At 39.9% G+C, this 12,603-nt stretch overlaps 1 protein-coding gene across 2 annotated transcripts in view; it reads right to left on the minus strand.

The window, feature by feature from the left end:
- ACACB (acetyl-CoA carboxylase beta) overlaps positions 1-12,603 on the minus strand; it is a 107,208-nt gene that overhangs the window by 47,162 nt on the left and 47,443 nt on the right. For both annotated transcript variants that reach the window (XM_089675764.1, XM_089675762.1), the window contains exons 21-26: positions 7,747-7,847; positions 6,501-6,589; positions 4,934-5,058; positions 3,476-3,589; positions 734-847; positions 518-607 (exon numbers count right to left, since the gene is read on the minus strand). In XM_089675764.1, coding sequence (XP_089531890.1) covers positions 518-607; positions 734-847; positions 3,476-3,589; positions 4,934-5,058; positions 6,501-6,589; positions 7,747-7,847 — 633 coding nt within the window. The remainder of the gene's footprint in view (positions 1-517; positions 608-733; positions 848-3,475; positions 3,590-4,933; positions 5,059-6,500; positions 6,590-7,746; positions 7,848-12,603) is intronic.

The following is a 12,603-nucleotide window of genomic DNA, read 5'->3' on the forward strand; positions in this document are numbered from 1 at the left end:
CACCCAAGCAGTGCACAGCCATGAACAACTTTGTGAATGAGCCCTTAAGGATAAAAGTTGTGATTTTAGTACCTTTGTCTGCAATGCCTAGTCTGACCATAGGCTCACTTTAAGAGTCTAGTTGTTTGTCTTATTATTGCTAAGCTAAACCAAGATTTTAATTAGCATATTTAGATATGACAATCCATTTCAGGGGCCTACTATATCTAAATACATAACGTTCATAAACTGGTTCATGTATTAAAATTTATAATAAGGTCTATGGCCAAATTTCACTGAATTTCAAGTTTCACAATTCATGGATTGCAGTAAGTTAATCTAACTGTTCTGATTATTGACTGTTGTATAGATACAGGAACTTTTTTTGGTATGAATAAACATTATTAACAGAATTCCATATTAACCCATCACTGGTATTTTCTCTTAATGAATATATCTGGAAAATGAATTTAAGTGTCATTTGTGTAAAAATACATGAAAGCTGAAACAATTTTACTGTAATAAAAAGGATCCTTACTTCTAGGGCAGCCATTCGAACCACTTGGTTAATGTGGTAGAAAAAATTTGGAAGCACATCAAAGATTGAGGTCTCAGACAAAATGAGTTTCTGGAAAATAAACATTCAACATAATTTTTTTCAATTTCATAGTGTAAAGGCCCCACTAGTGTAATTAGTTGTGATGCTTTGCAGCACTAGTATTTGTCTGATTATTTCATAAGTCAAATGATTGACCTTTAGGTTTTCTGGGCAGAATTGATGTCCATACAGGTCTATAGCCGAGAGGAAAATGGACTCCACTTGGTTGTGTCTCAGCTCATATGACGGCATATGAGATGCAATCAGGACCTAAAATTAAAAACAGTGGGGATACATAAGCACTACAGATTTAAATCATCATAAAAACATTGCAAACATTTTAAAAAGAAAAGTTCTTTCAGGTATATACAGTGGGGATCGAAAGTTTGGGCACCCCAGCTAAAAATTTGTATTAATGTGCATAAAGAAGCCAAGGAAAGATGGAAAAATCTCCAAAAGGCATCAAATTACAGATTAGACATTCTTATAATATGTCAACAAAAGTTAGATTTTATTTCCATCATTTACACTTTCAAAATAACAGAGAACAAAAAAATGGCGTCTGCAAAAGTTTGGGCACCCTGCAGAGTTAATATCTTGTACTGCCCCCTTTGGCAAGTATCACAGCTTGTAAACGCTTTTTGTAGCCAGCCAAGAGTCTTTCAATTCTTGTTTGAGGTATCTTTGCCCATTCTTCCTTACAAAAGTCTTCCAGTTCTTTGAGATTTCTGGGCTGTCTGTCACGCACTGCTCTTTTAAGGTCTATCCATAGATTTTCAATTATGTTGAGGTCAGGAGATTGTGAAGGCCATGGCAAAACCTTCAGTTTACGCCTCTTGATGTAATCCCCCGTGGATTTTGAGGTGTGTTTAGGATCATTATCCATTTGTAGAAGCCATCCTCTCTTTAACTTCAGCTTTTTCACAGATGGCATCAAGTTACCATCCAAAATTTGCTGAACTTTTATTGAATCCATTTTTCCTTCTACTCGTGAGATGTTCCCTGTGCCACTGGCTGAAACACAACCCCAAAGCATGATTGATCCAACCCCATGCTTAACAGTTGGACAGAGGTTCTTTTCATTCAATTCTGTGCCCCTTCTTCTCCAAACGTTCCTTTGCTCATTCCGGCCAAAAAGTTCAATTTTAACCTCAGCGGTCCACAGAACTTATTTCCAAAATGCATCAGGCTTGTCTATATGCTCATTTGCAAAGTTCAAACGATGATTTTTGTGGTGAGGACGTAGAAGAGGTTTTCTTCTGATGACTCTTCCATGAAGACCATATTTGTACAAGTATCTCTTTATAGTGGAATAGTGTACCACAACTCCGGTGTCTGCCAGATCTTTCTGGAGGGATCGTGCAGTCAAACGTGGGTTTTGAATTGTTTTTCTCACAATCCTGCGAGCTGTTCTGTCTGATATTTTTCTTGGTCTTCCAGATCTTGCTTTAACTTCCACTGTTCCTGATGACTGCCATTTCTTAATTACATTCCGAACAGAGGATATTGACATCTGAAAACGCTTTGCTATCTTCTTATAGCCTTCTCCAGCTTTGTGAGCGTCAACTATTTTCAGTTTCAGTTTTCTAGACAACTGCTTAGAAGAACCCATGGTGCTGATTGTTGGGGCAAAGTCAGATGAGTCTGGGCATTTAAAACCTTTGAGATTGACATCACCTGGTCTTCCCAGACGATGATTGAGAACAATCCATGACACTGGCAGGTCTCAGCTTGGCAAAGGGGGCAGTGCATGCTATAAATTCTGCAGGGTGCCCAAACGTTTGCAGACCCCATTTTTTTGTTTTCTGTTATTTTGAAAGTGTAAATGATGGAAATAAAATCTAACTTTTGTTGACATATTATAAGAATGTCTAATCTGTAATTTGATGCCTTTTGGAGATTTTTCTATCTTTCCTTGGCTTCTTTATGCACATTAATACACATTTTTAGCTGGGGTGCCCAAACTTTTGATCCCCACTGTAGTTGTAGACAACATAAAAGGCCAATATTGTATTCTGATAACTGTAACCACTTCAATACTGGGCATTTTCACCCCCTTCCTGTCCATGCCAATTTCTAGCTTTCAGTGCTGTCGCACTTTGAATGACTATTGTTCGGTCATGGAGCACTGTACCCAAATTACATTTTTATCTTTTTTGAGACAAATAGAGCTTTCGTTTGGTGGTGTTTAATCAACCCTGTTTTTTTTTTATTTTTTGCTAAACAAATGAAAAAAGACCAAACATTTTGAAAAAAAAACCCCAACTCTCTTTATTTCTGTTAAAAAATTTAGCAAATAATGAATTTTTCTTCTTCACTGATGTGCACTGACGAGGCTGCACTGACGGGAACAGATGAGGTGACATATATGAGCACTGATGGCCTAGACTGATGGACACTGATATGCTGCACTGATAATCAGGGCACTGTTGATCAGTGCCCTGATTATTAGAGTAGATGTTCTCTGTCACAGGAAAGCCAGTTTTCGGCTTTCCTTTCCACAGAAAGTGACAGCACTGAGGAAAGGAAATGCCGATAACCGACATTTGTTTACATGTGATCAGCTGTGACTGGACACAGATGATCACATGGTAAAGAGCTATCGTCATTGGCTCTTTACCCTAACCGGTGATGCGCTTTGTCCAAGGGATACAACTCAATACCAGTCGCCAAGAATGGGATGTCATCACAAGATGTCCTCCCAGAACAAGAGCGATCCCGCCTGGTCTATTGTAAAATGATGGACAGAACCAGTTAATACATGTAATTACAGTATTTGCTATAGAACATCCTCTTATTTCCCAATGTCTTTATTTACACTAATCTGTATTTCTGTATTTTTTTCAATAGTAGTCCTTTAAGGTCAGGCTCGATGTGGTTTGGCCTGCTGGCTCTTACCTGTCGAGCCCTGAGTGCAACCTTTGAATGTTCAATCTTGCTCAGTTGTGTCAGCTCATTAAGGATAGTCATAAGATCATCTGTTACTGTTGGGTCTCGTCCACAAAGCTGATCCTGCATTTACAGTGGTGAGAGAAGAAACAGTAGTAGGTCTGATATTCAGATTTTTCTTGAGCCATAAATTAAATGTCAGTGATGCTGGCTATAAATTATTTTGAAGCCACTATAAAACCTCTTACACTGCGCTTTAGTGGTAAAATTAAAATATCCAGCTGCACCCAACAACATCCTACCATGTTTCCAAACATTTCCAAAGATATGTTGCACTGAATATATAAACTTAAAAATTATACATAGTGCATACATTAAGTGTCATATAAATTGAGTCCAAAATCCAAGATTCTACTTACAAAATGCTGATAAACACTTGCATATATAAACGCCGCTGGTGCCGTCTCCAGCAGACGGGATGATGTCAGCACGGACAGCACAGGGAGGAGGAGTCTGTGTTGACATCATTCCCTGTCTGCTGGAGCCAGTGCAAGTGCAAGTGTTGATCAGCATTTTGTAAGTAGAATCTTGGATTTTTTAACAAAGCATTTCAATAGAACTGTACTATGGAGATTCTCTTTCATGTTTTGCGCCAATAAAGATCAAGGAGAGGAGATCATAGCACCCAAACATCCTTTGAGTGAAATACGAATTGGAGTACAGCTTCATGCCTTTGCAGACCTCCTCTCTGGGGTCTGTGTTTCTGGCAAGGGACTGTGTTTGATGGTGGTGGATACATCGTTCACAGGATTGATTTAAGAAGACCCTTAATCACGGGAGATTTGATTTATGAACGTATTTGATTTGTCACGGTTTTCTAATGGACTCAATTTATATGACACTTAATGTATGCACTATGTATAATATTTACAGTGCAACCTATTTTTTTGAAAAAGTAGAAATTATTTTTGACATACTATTACAGTCTTTCTATTTCTATATGACAGAATAATTTTGCAGTTATAAATAGATTAGTTAAAATGTTAAAAATGTAAAATCATGGCTGACGTAGAGCAGGGTTTTCCCCACCAGGTCTTTACTGTTGTCCAGGAGAATGCATGTTGCTGGCTGTGGGACATCACAAGAAAGAGTGCATGATACAGTATTCCTGTGCTATGTGCCTCCATAGAGGAATGCTACAGGAATATATGACTCAGTCACTAAGGACATTAACTGCTTAGGTGGAAAATCATCATCTCAACCTGCCAAGCCAATGCCACGGTTGGGGCAAAGGAGACCTTGGAAAGGGGGAGGGGGTGGCTGGGACTCTGCCCCTACTCCACTCATTACCAAGACAGCCTTTGTTGAAGCTTTACATTTTCTAATTTTATAAATAACTTCTGAAGATTTTTATTGAATATCCAATCTCATTACTACATTCAATTAGTCCAGGAGAAAAATACTTACAATTAACATAGCAACAAGAAGGTTCTTCTTGGCCACCTGGGCATGGGAGAAGATGCATTCCAGTACAGGAGTCATGTCCGGCTTGTACTTCTCTCGCAGGTTTATGACACACTTGTCATAGTGTGCTACAGGAATAATATTAATGTATACCATCATATTATTAGTCTATTGTACCAACTTTCAAAAACATTGAATGGTGTAAAAATAGTAGTGCTTTTGTGGTGTCAAGAAAGGAATAAATGCAGACAGGGTAAGGGAATCATTTTTTACATAAAGAAAAATGATACTACATAGGTTTGTCTGTTCCTGTTTACAAAGTGATGTTTGGATTTTCTGGATTAGGATTTTGCTTTTGTAATCTGTAATACTATGCTTTACTAAAGCGCAAAACAAGGCAACACACAGAATCAGCCACTACACTACTAATGTCATCCAGGTAACACCATCACTATCCCACTAAGTCTAAAAATCTACTCAGTTTACCTTTTTTATGTATAACTGTGAATGCAGCCAAATTCAGCAGGCTTCCCACATTGCTTCTGGGCAGACTGCAACCTTGTTACATGATTCTGTGACTATGCAGCCTTCCCTTTATGTTGCATTCTGAGGATGAGACTGCAATGGGCTCAGAGAGGGGACAGTGCTGGATTTAGTAAATACTGAGGCATAAATTACACCAGGCTCATTTCTTTAAAAACAATTGAAAAATTGTTGGGATTCATCTAGGGGGACAGCCAGGTCCAAAACATGAATGTAAAGATGAAAATGATAGCAGGTATACATTGTAATCTTTTACAGTTCAGTCATACATGAAACGTTTGAAAAAACGTACAAACAAAAAAGTGCTTAATTACAAAAAAAACAAACATATCAACTGTTATACTCATACCACCCAAGGCACAGCCACCTAGCTACACTATTTAATCTCATTCCTTATAATGAACATCCAGGGAGGGATTCACTTCACATCACAGAACTGAGCAATTGCTTTTCTGTTATGTTTTATTTCAGGTCATTTCTATTTACCTTGGACTGAATAAACTACTCATTGCTGTATAGGTGTTACACAAACTCTCAGTGTTAAAAGTATACTATTCTTTCAAAAATCCCTGTAAAATAATAAACTATATAGCATTTTCATACTTCTGATATATGTGTAAACAGTCTGTATCTTGAATATCTCTCTAGTCCTAATATCACACTAATGTCTCAAAAGGTGTACTTCCTGCAAAATAAAGCATCATTTTCATATACAGTAGTTTTACAATTTCAAATAAAAGTCAGAGAATACTGTCTGGGGACTGTAGCTCTTTCCAGATCCTAAAGAGTACTAGAACACATCATTTTTTTATTTTCATCAGCCGAAAGTAAGGCCAACAAACATTTTGAGCACTTTGGAGACTACTGAGAACAAAGTGATTCACTCAGAATTTGAGAGTAGAAGACAGCTACCTATGAACATTACTCCCTGAAATTATTTTTGCTTGCTAAAAATGGAAATCCCCCTTCAAAACACACAAAGTACAAACAAGTACTGCATATTCCAAGCAGTAGGTTGTCTACTTACAGTGTTGAAACTGAGTTTCAACTTGCAAGTACCTTCTAAGCAAATCAAGTACAACAGATTTCATGTAGCCACGGATTCCACTGCGGTATCTGTAAAAGAAAATATCTCAGTATAAAATTTTAGCAAAGGTCTTCCTTGACAGACTGGGAATAGAATGCAAATTCTGTAAATTGGGGCCCAGAAACGTCTTATAAAACTTTATGCACAGTTATACACCAGCTATAATGCTATTATTTCTACATTGTTTACTTAAGAACTTTTAGTTGGTTTACGTTTTTTTGACAAGAAAGTCACTGAAACGCCTCAATGAGCACTACCTATTGGTCTCTAACATTATTATCCCTAATATAAAATTACAGTCCTGCAAGTGAGTAAGGAATTTGGGCAATGGTGTTACTTAAAGTGGAACCTGACAGCTTAGTAGCCCACTATTCCAAACCCTTGCTTTAAAGCCGATTCACACATGTGTGGTGTGGATTGAAGCTCAGGTCTCACAGCTAAGTGATACAGAAGTTGTCCACAGGTTCACGCCAGGTTTACATCAGGTTCAGCTCAGGATTTTATCCTGTTCACACATATGAAGTTTAGGAACGGTTCCCATAGAAGTTAATAGCCTGTAATCCGCACCTGAACCTGAAGCCACTGCTCAGAAATCGGACATGACTCTTTTTAAAACCGCCCTGAATCCGCACTGGCTGTGCACCGGACATATGTGCACAGGCACCATAGGAAGCAATAGTATTTCACATGTCATGGGGATTGGATGCGGTTCAAACCGCATCCAATCCACATATATGTGAACGGGTACTAAGAGTGTGCAAGAAATACATCTCTGTCCTTTAGTCATTTCTAACAGACGAAAATACTTTGCTTCATTAAAGATGTAGTTTGGAGTACAGTAAATCATAAAGCATCCTTCACTATCCCAGTTCACCCCCATAATCCCATCCTGTCAGAGTTGCGCCCTTGAAATGAAGCTTAGCCACAAGAGAACGATAGAAGTCAAGTTTCTTCTCACAAAAATGGAATTTAGGATAAAACCACAGTTCAGCTTCTATTAAGGAAGCCATGGTTGGTTATACTTTGTACCCAAAGTTCAGCTTTAACACCACGGAAAAACAGGCCCATCAAATACCATAGCAAAATAAACTGTTTCAAAATGGATTTTTTAAATAGAAAGCAACTTAAAGCTATGTATATTTTTAAATAGATAGTGTAAAAGCATGTAGCTTGGAGTTCTAATTACCGTTGCACAAGTTGCACAATACTCTGTGTATTCATGAAAAACACTTCCCGGTCTGCTTTCCTCTGTAAGGTTGCTGCATAACTGTCCAGGATATTGGCAATCTGAAAAAGATATTTTTTTACACAGTGTAAATTTCTGGGATTTCAGACCAATATCAGAATTGGTTTGGGCACTGACCATTTGTATCCCTAAATGGTTTCACAAAGGTATATGTTGATAGCCAAATGACAGGCAGTCTGATCCTACTTGCATCATGTTGCACCCAGTGCAGGTGGAGGGCCGGCCACCCATTGCTTACAGGGTTAACTGAACAGGCAGCTTATCAAATGTCTATTTAAACATGTTCAATATTGCTTAAAAACTGCAAGTGCAAGATTTCCTCAGTAGTAGTTTGTGTCTCCTTCAGTTAATATAATGTCATTACAAGGATGTTACGATAGGCCCCTTGCACGCAGGTCTCTCTAGCTGCTGTATGTTCTTCCGGGTGTTTTAGTGTGCCAATTAGGGATGGGTGCAGCATTCAGCACCACTGCCTGCAGCCTGTCAGAAGTCCATGGCAGACTGCAGCTGAATGGGGCTGAATGCTGTGCAGAGTAGTACTTGCTTTTAGGGCCCTATATGTTCAGAGACAAGTGCCCATAAGGCAGAATAAAATGTGCAAGGGGCCTAACTACAGTATATTTCACCTTTGCACTCAGATTTGAGAACACCGCAGTATTTGTACAGTATGTTATGTGTCTCCATTCACACAGCATACCTAAAATAAACAATTATACTTATGCTATGTGAATTAAAACATACAACAAATGTAAAGAAGGTGCTATCCCAATTTGCATTGAAAAGTAAGAATACACATATGCTGGTCTCTCAACTTCTCTTATTGTAAATTACAGAAAACCCACTGTGAGAGCATGACCAATGTGGATTTGAAATGACCATGACTATGTGCAAGAACTCAGTATGATATATAAAGATAGCAAAAGGTTCAATTTGCCAGTAGCTGATGAAGACCAAATTATCAATGCCGACCTTTAAATATCAAAGTCATACCTAAACCAGAACTCACCTTCAATCTAAAGCTGTTCCTCACAATGTGGCATTGGGGGCCACAGGAAGTCAAACTGTTGGCTTATACTTCCTCCCACAGGAGGATTGGACACTGGCAAATAGAAAGTATGTAGGTCGGTCCAGAATGACCCCTCCTCTACCTAGCAGGTTTCATTTTTTATTCCTTACAAGACTCCAAGATCAGGATCTTATGGTGAGTACAACAATTCTATTTTTCCCATGTCCACTGAGGGACCATTTCGTCATTTAGTCACATAATGTCAGGAGGTACAAAAGCAGCACAAATGAGAAGCTGGCATGGGCAACATTACTTCAGATCCTACAAAAATAGAACTGGGAACTGCCTGTAGTTCAAGAGCTGTCTGAAAACGAACGCTGAATATGATGTTAGATGAGGCCGTACTATCTGCCTGATAAGGCAACTTGAAACTTGACCCTAGGGAGTATACAGAGAGTCAGTGTGAAGCCCAAGATAATATGGTGATCAATCAAAGGGGAAAAAGACCACACCATGGACCAAACGAGAAGGTGATCAACCAGAACCCACCAAAACAAATGGATATAACATATTCCCATGATGGTAAGAAAAAATCTACAACCCAAGTCGTCATCAAGAATGAGGTCAAGCCCCATAGTAAAAACAGACTCAAAAAAGAAACATAGGAAAAGGTCCTGGTAAAAGGAAGACCAGCTTATCTAACAGTGGCCGTAAACCTCTACACACCTGACCCCCGAAGAATCAAGAACTCCATGTTTATAAATAGTTTCAGAAGAGACAACTACTTCGCTAAGCAAATGGAGATGCCAGGAAAAGCCACTATGCCAGGCACAGGAGTCAACGCTATAAGTAGTATCTGGTGTGCAGGGGTGACACTGAGAATTTAGAACCCTGTTAAGGTGAATGACAGTCAAAGCTGGTCCCAGTTGACCTAACAGTGTAGAGAGAGTCCCTCTGGAGAAGAAGAGGGATAACCCTGAGAGGTATCAGGTACCACTGAGGATGTTGCCTGCCCCTAAGGGAGGAGCTTAAAGTGGTAGTTAAGTCCAAATTTAAAATTCCCTTGGCTAGCAGGGTTTTTATAACAAGAGACACCCTAGAAATCTCTTCTGTCATAAATCTCCCACTTTACCGGTCAGCGATAATGTGATCTGAGCTCACGCATGCGCAGCTCCGACCACATTTATGCCCCACTCGGTGTGCTGCTGCAATGTGATGTCACCACGGTTTGGCCATTCATGCAGCAGAAGACACGAGACCCGGAAGGAAGACTGGGTGAAGATGGAAGCTCTGGGGGAGCCATCACAGCGCTGCGCTGGAGGGCTCCTTTTGCAGGTAAGTCTGTCATAATGTGCTAGTATGCAGTGGATGCTAGTACATGATGACTTAAACCTGCAGGGGCCTATATATTTACCATTTACTACCATTTTAAAGAAGTGGCCAATATTTTAATATGGGTAGGGCCAACAGTTAAAATTAACCCTCTCTGGCACCATCCCTTCTTTTATATATTATTAATCTTACTCCACAACCCCATAAAATGAGGAATGGAAAAAATAACTGGGACTTTAAAATGTGCCATGTAGGGAACATACATCAAACACAATATTAAACAAAAGATCACTGTTACATTATTAAAACCATATTAAAATACAAGAGTCCAAAATCAGTTAATTAATCGTCATATTTCATATAAGACAAATAAATATGGTATCCAAAAGGCGTATTGGGTTAAAGACCTTGCGACGTTCTAGCTTCCCAGGATCCACGGCCCCATAAAAGTATATAATATGGCTGTACAAAATAAACCATTAGATAATAACATCAACATAACCACATAAAACCCACAAAAACTGCTGTGGCATTGTCGGACTGAACCCTGACCACAACCTGTGCCACTGGTTTATCCAATAATCCAGAGCAAAGTGTACTGCCTGAAGTTCCAAGATATTGATGGGCAGTATTCTCTCCTGTGGAAACCAAGTTCCTTGAACCGCCTCCCAAAACAGCCCCCCAACTAGGAGAGACTGGCATCGGTGATTACTATCTTTAATATCACTGGAAGGAAAATTTTCCCTTCTCCAGATTCCAAAAAATCAACCACCAATTCAAACTCTGCAATTCCCCGGGGACAGAGCCCTCTGGAAATCCAATACTTGGACTTTAATGTTCAAGAAAAGACAGGCAGAATATCCCTCTACAAAAGACCTGGAGTGGAACAGCATGTAAGGAAACACTTCAACGTAGAAACCATCTACCCCAGCAATCTTATGCAGACATGTAACAATGGATACCTTTTGCTTCTTATAGTTCACTTTAACCTTGGAACAGACTGCTCCCTGAGCAAAGGATCATTAAGGTATCCTGAGATTGACACCTACTGGGTCCTCAGCAAGGGGGGCCAGTGCCACAAAACGAAAATGGTGATTTTCTACTGCAAATTGCAGAAACCTTTTGATGAGTCTGGAAAAATTGGCCCATGCACATATGCATGATTGATGACTATTGACACTAAAAATCTATCTCTTGTAGAGAGGCCACCACTGATCGGACCAATCTCATCTAAAACAAAAGGCCGTTTAGAAATTTGTTTGGTGCCTCGAGATCTATGATAGACCTCACATCCCCATTTGGTTTTGGACCCGCGAACCAGTAGAGTGTCTTACAATAATGAGCCCATAACTTCTGCTCGAAAAGAAAATGCAATGCAAAAGCCTGATAACTCTGCGGCGAACCCAGAAGGCCCCAAAGAGGCGTAATTCACCTATTAGGTTTCTAAAGACAGAGTGAACCACCTTAGAGACTGCCCCAGCATCCTCTGGCCCAAGATACTTCTAAAAACACAGCAGCCTCAGGCTCTGGAGGGGAAAAAGTTACAGCACCAGGTATTCCCAGGCAGTCTCCCCGGCAAGTACTAACCAGGCCCAATCCTGCTTAGCGTCCAAGCTCAAACTTATTAAGGGTGATGCGGCCACAGTCCACTGCAGCTGCCAATGGGGCCACCAGGAGAAGCTGCAATGCCAGACAAATGCAGTGGCCCAGATACACATGACGACACAGATCTAAGGGGAAATGCAAACACCGCCAGATTACACCACCACTGGACCTGAGGGGATCATTTAAATCATATAACAGGTAAATAATGTAGCAACTATATTTGCCAAAACCGAATTATGCAGTCCCACATAGATGCAGGTCCATAGCCATGTTGGTCTACAGCTATGCAACCACACAGGTATGTAAGCATGCAGATATGCAGCTATGCAGGTACACAGGTATGCAGTTATGTAGATGCACAGGTATGTAGTTTAAGCAATTGTGCAGATTATACAAATCTGCAGTTTATGCACGTGTACAGGTACTCAGTTATGCAAGTATGCAGCTTATACAAGTTTGCAGTTCACACAAGTATGCATGTAAGTATGCCGTTCGATGCACGTATGCCGTTCGATGCACGTATGCCGTTCGATGCACGTATGCCGTTCGATGCACGTATGCCGTTCGATGCAAGTATGCCGTTCGATGCAAGTATGCCGTTCAATGCAAGTATGCCGTTCAATGCAAGTAACCAGTTTATGTAAGTATGCATGCAAAATTGTAATACTTTGCTGCCTCTGACCCGCTTCCGCTTTCTAGAAGCATATTGTTTCATCAAAGAACTGTGTCAAAATTAACTGCACTTGGCCCCATACTAGTTTTGCTGTACTAGCCAAGCACATATGCATCAAACGCAGCCTCTATGCTGCTTCAGTGCAGGACTAAATGTAAGCTCCTGCAGATGAATGCAAGCT

The sequence above is a fragment of the Staurois parvus genome, unplaced genomic scaffold (genome assembly GCF_062004578.1).
Source record: "Staurois parvus isolate SC_StPar_1 unplaced genomic scaffold, SC_StPar_1.0 ptg000158l, whole genome shotgun sequence".
Lineage (NCBI taxonomy): Eukaryota > Metazoa > Chordata > Amphibia > Anura > Ranidae > Staurois > Staurois parvus.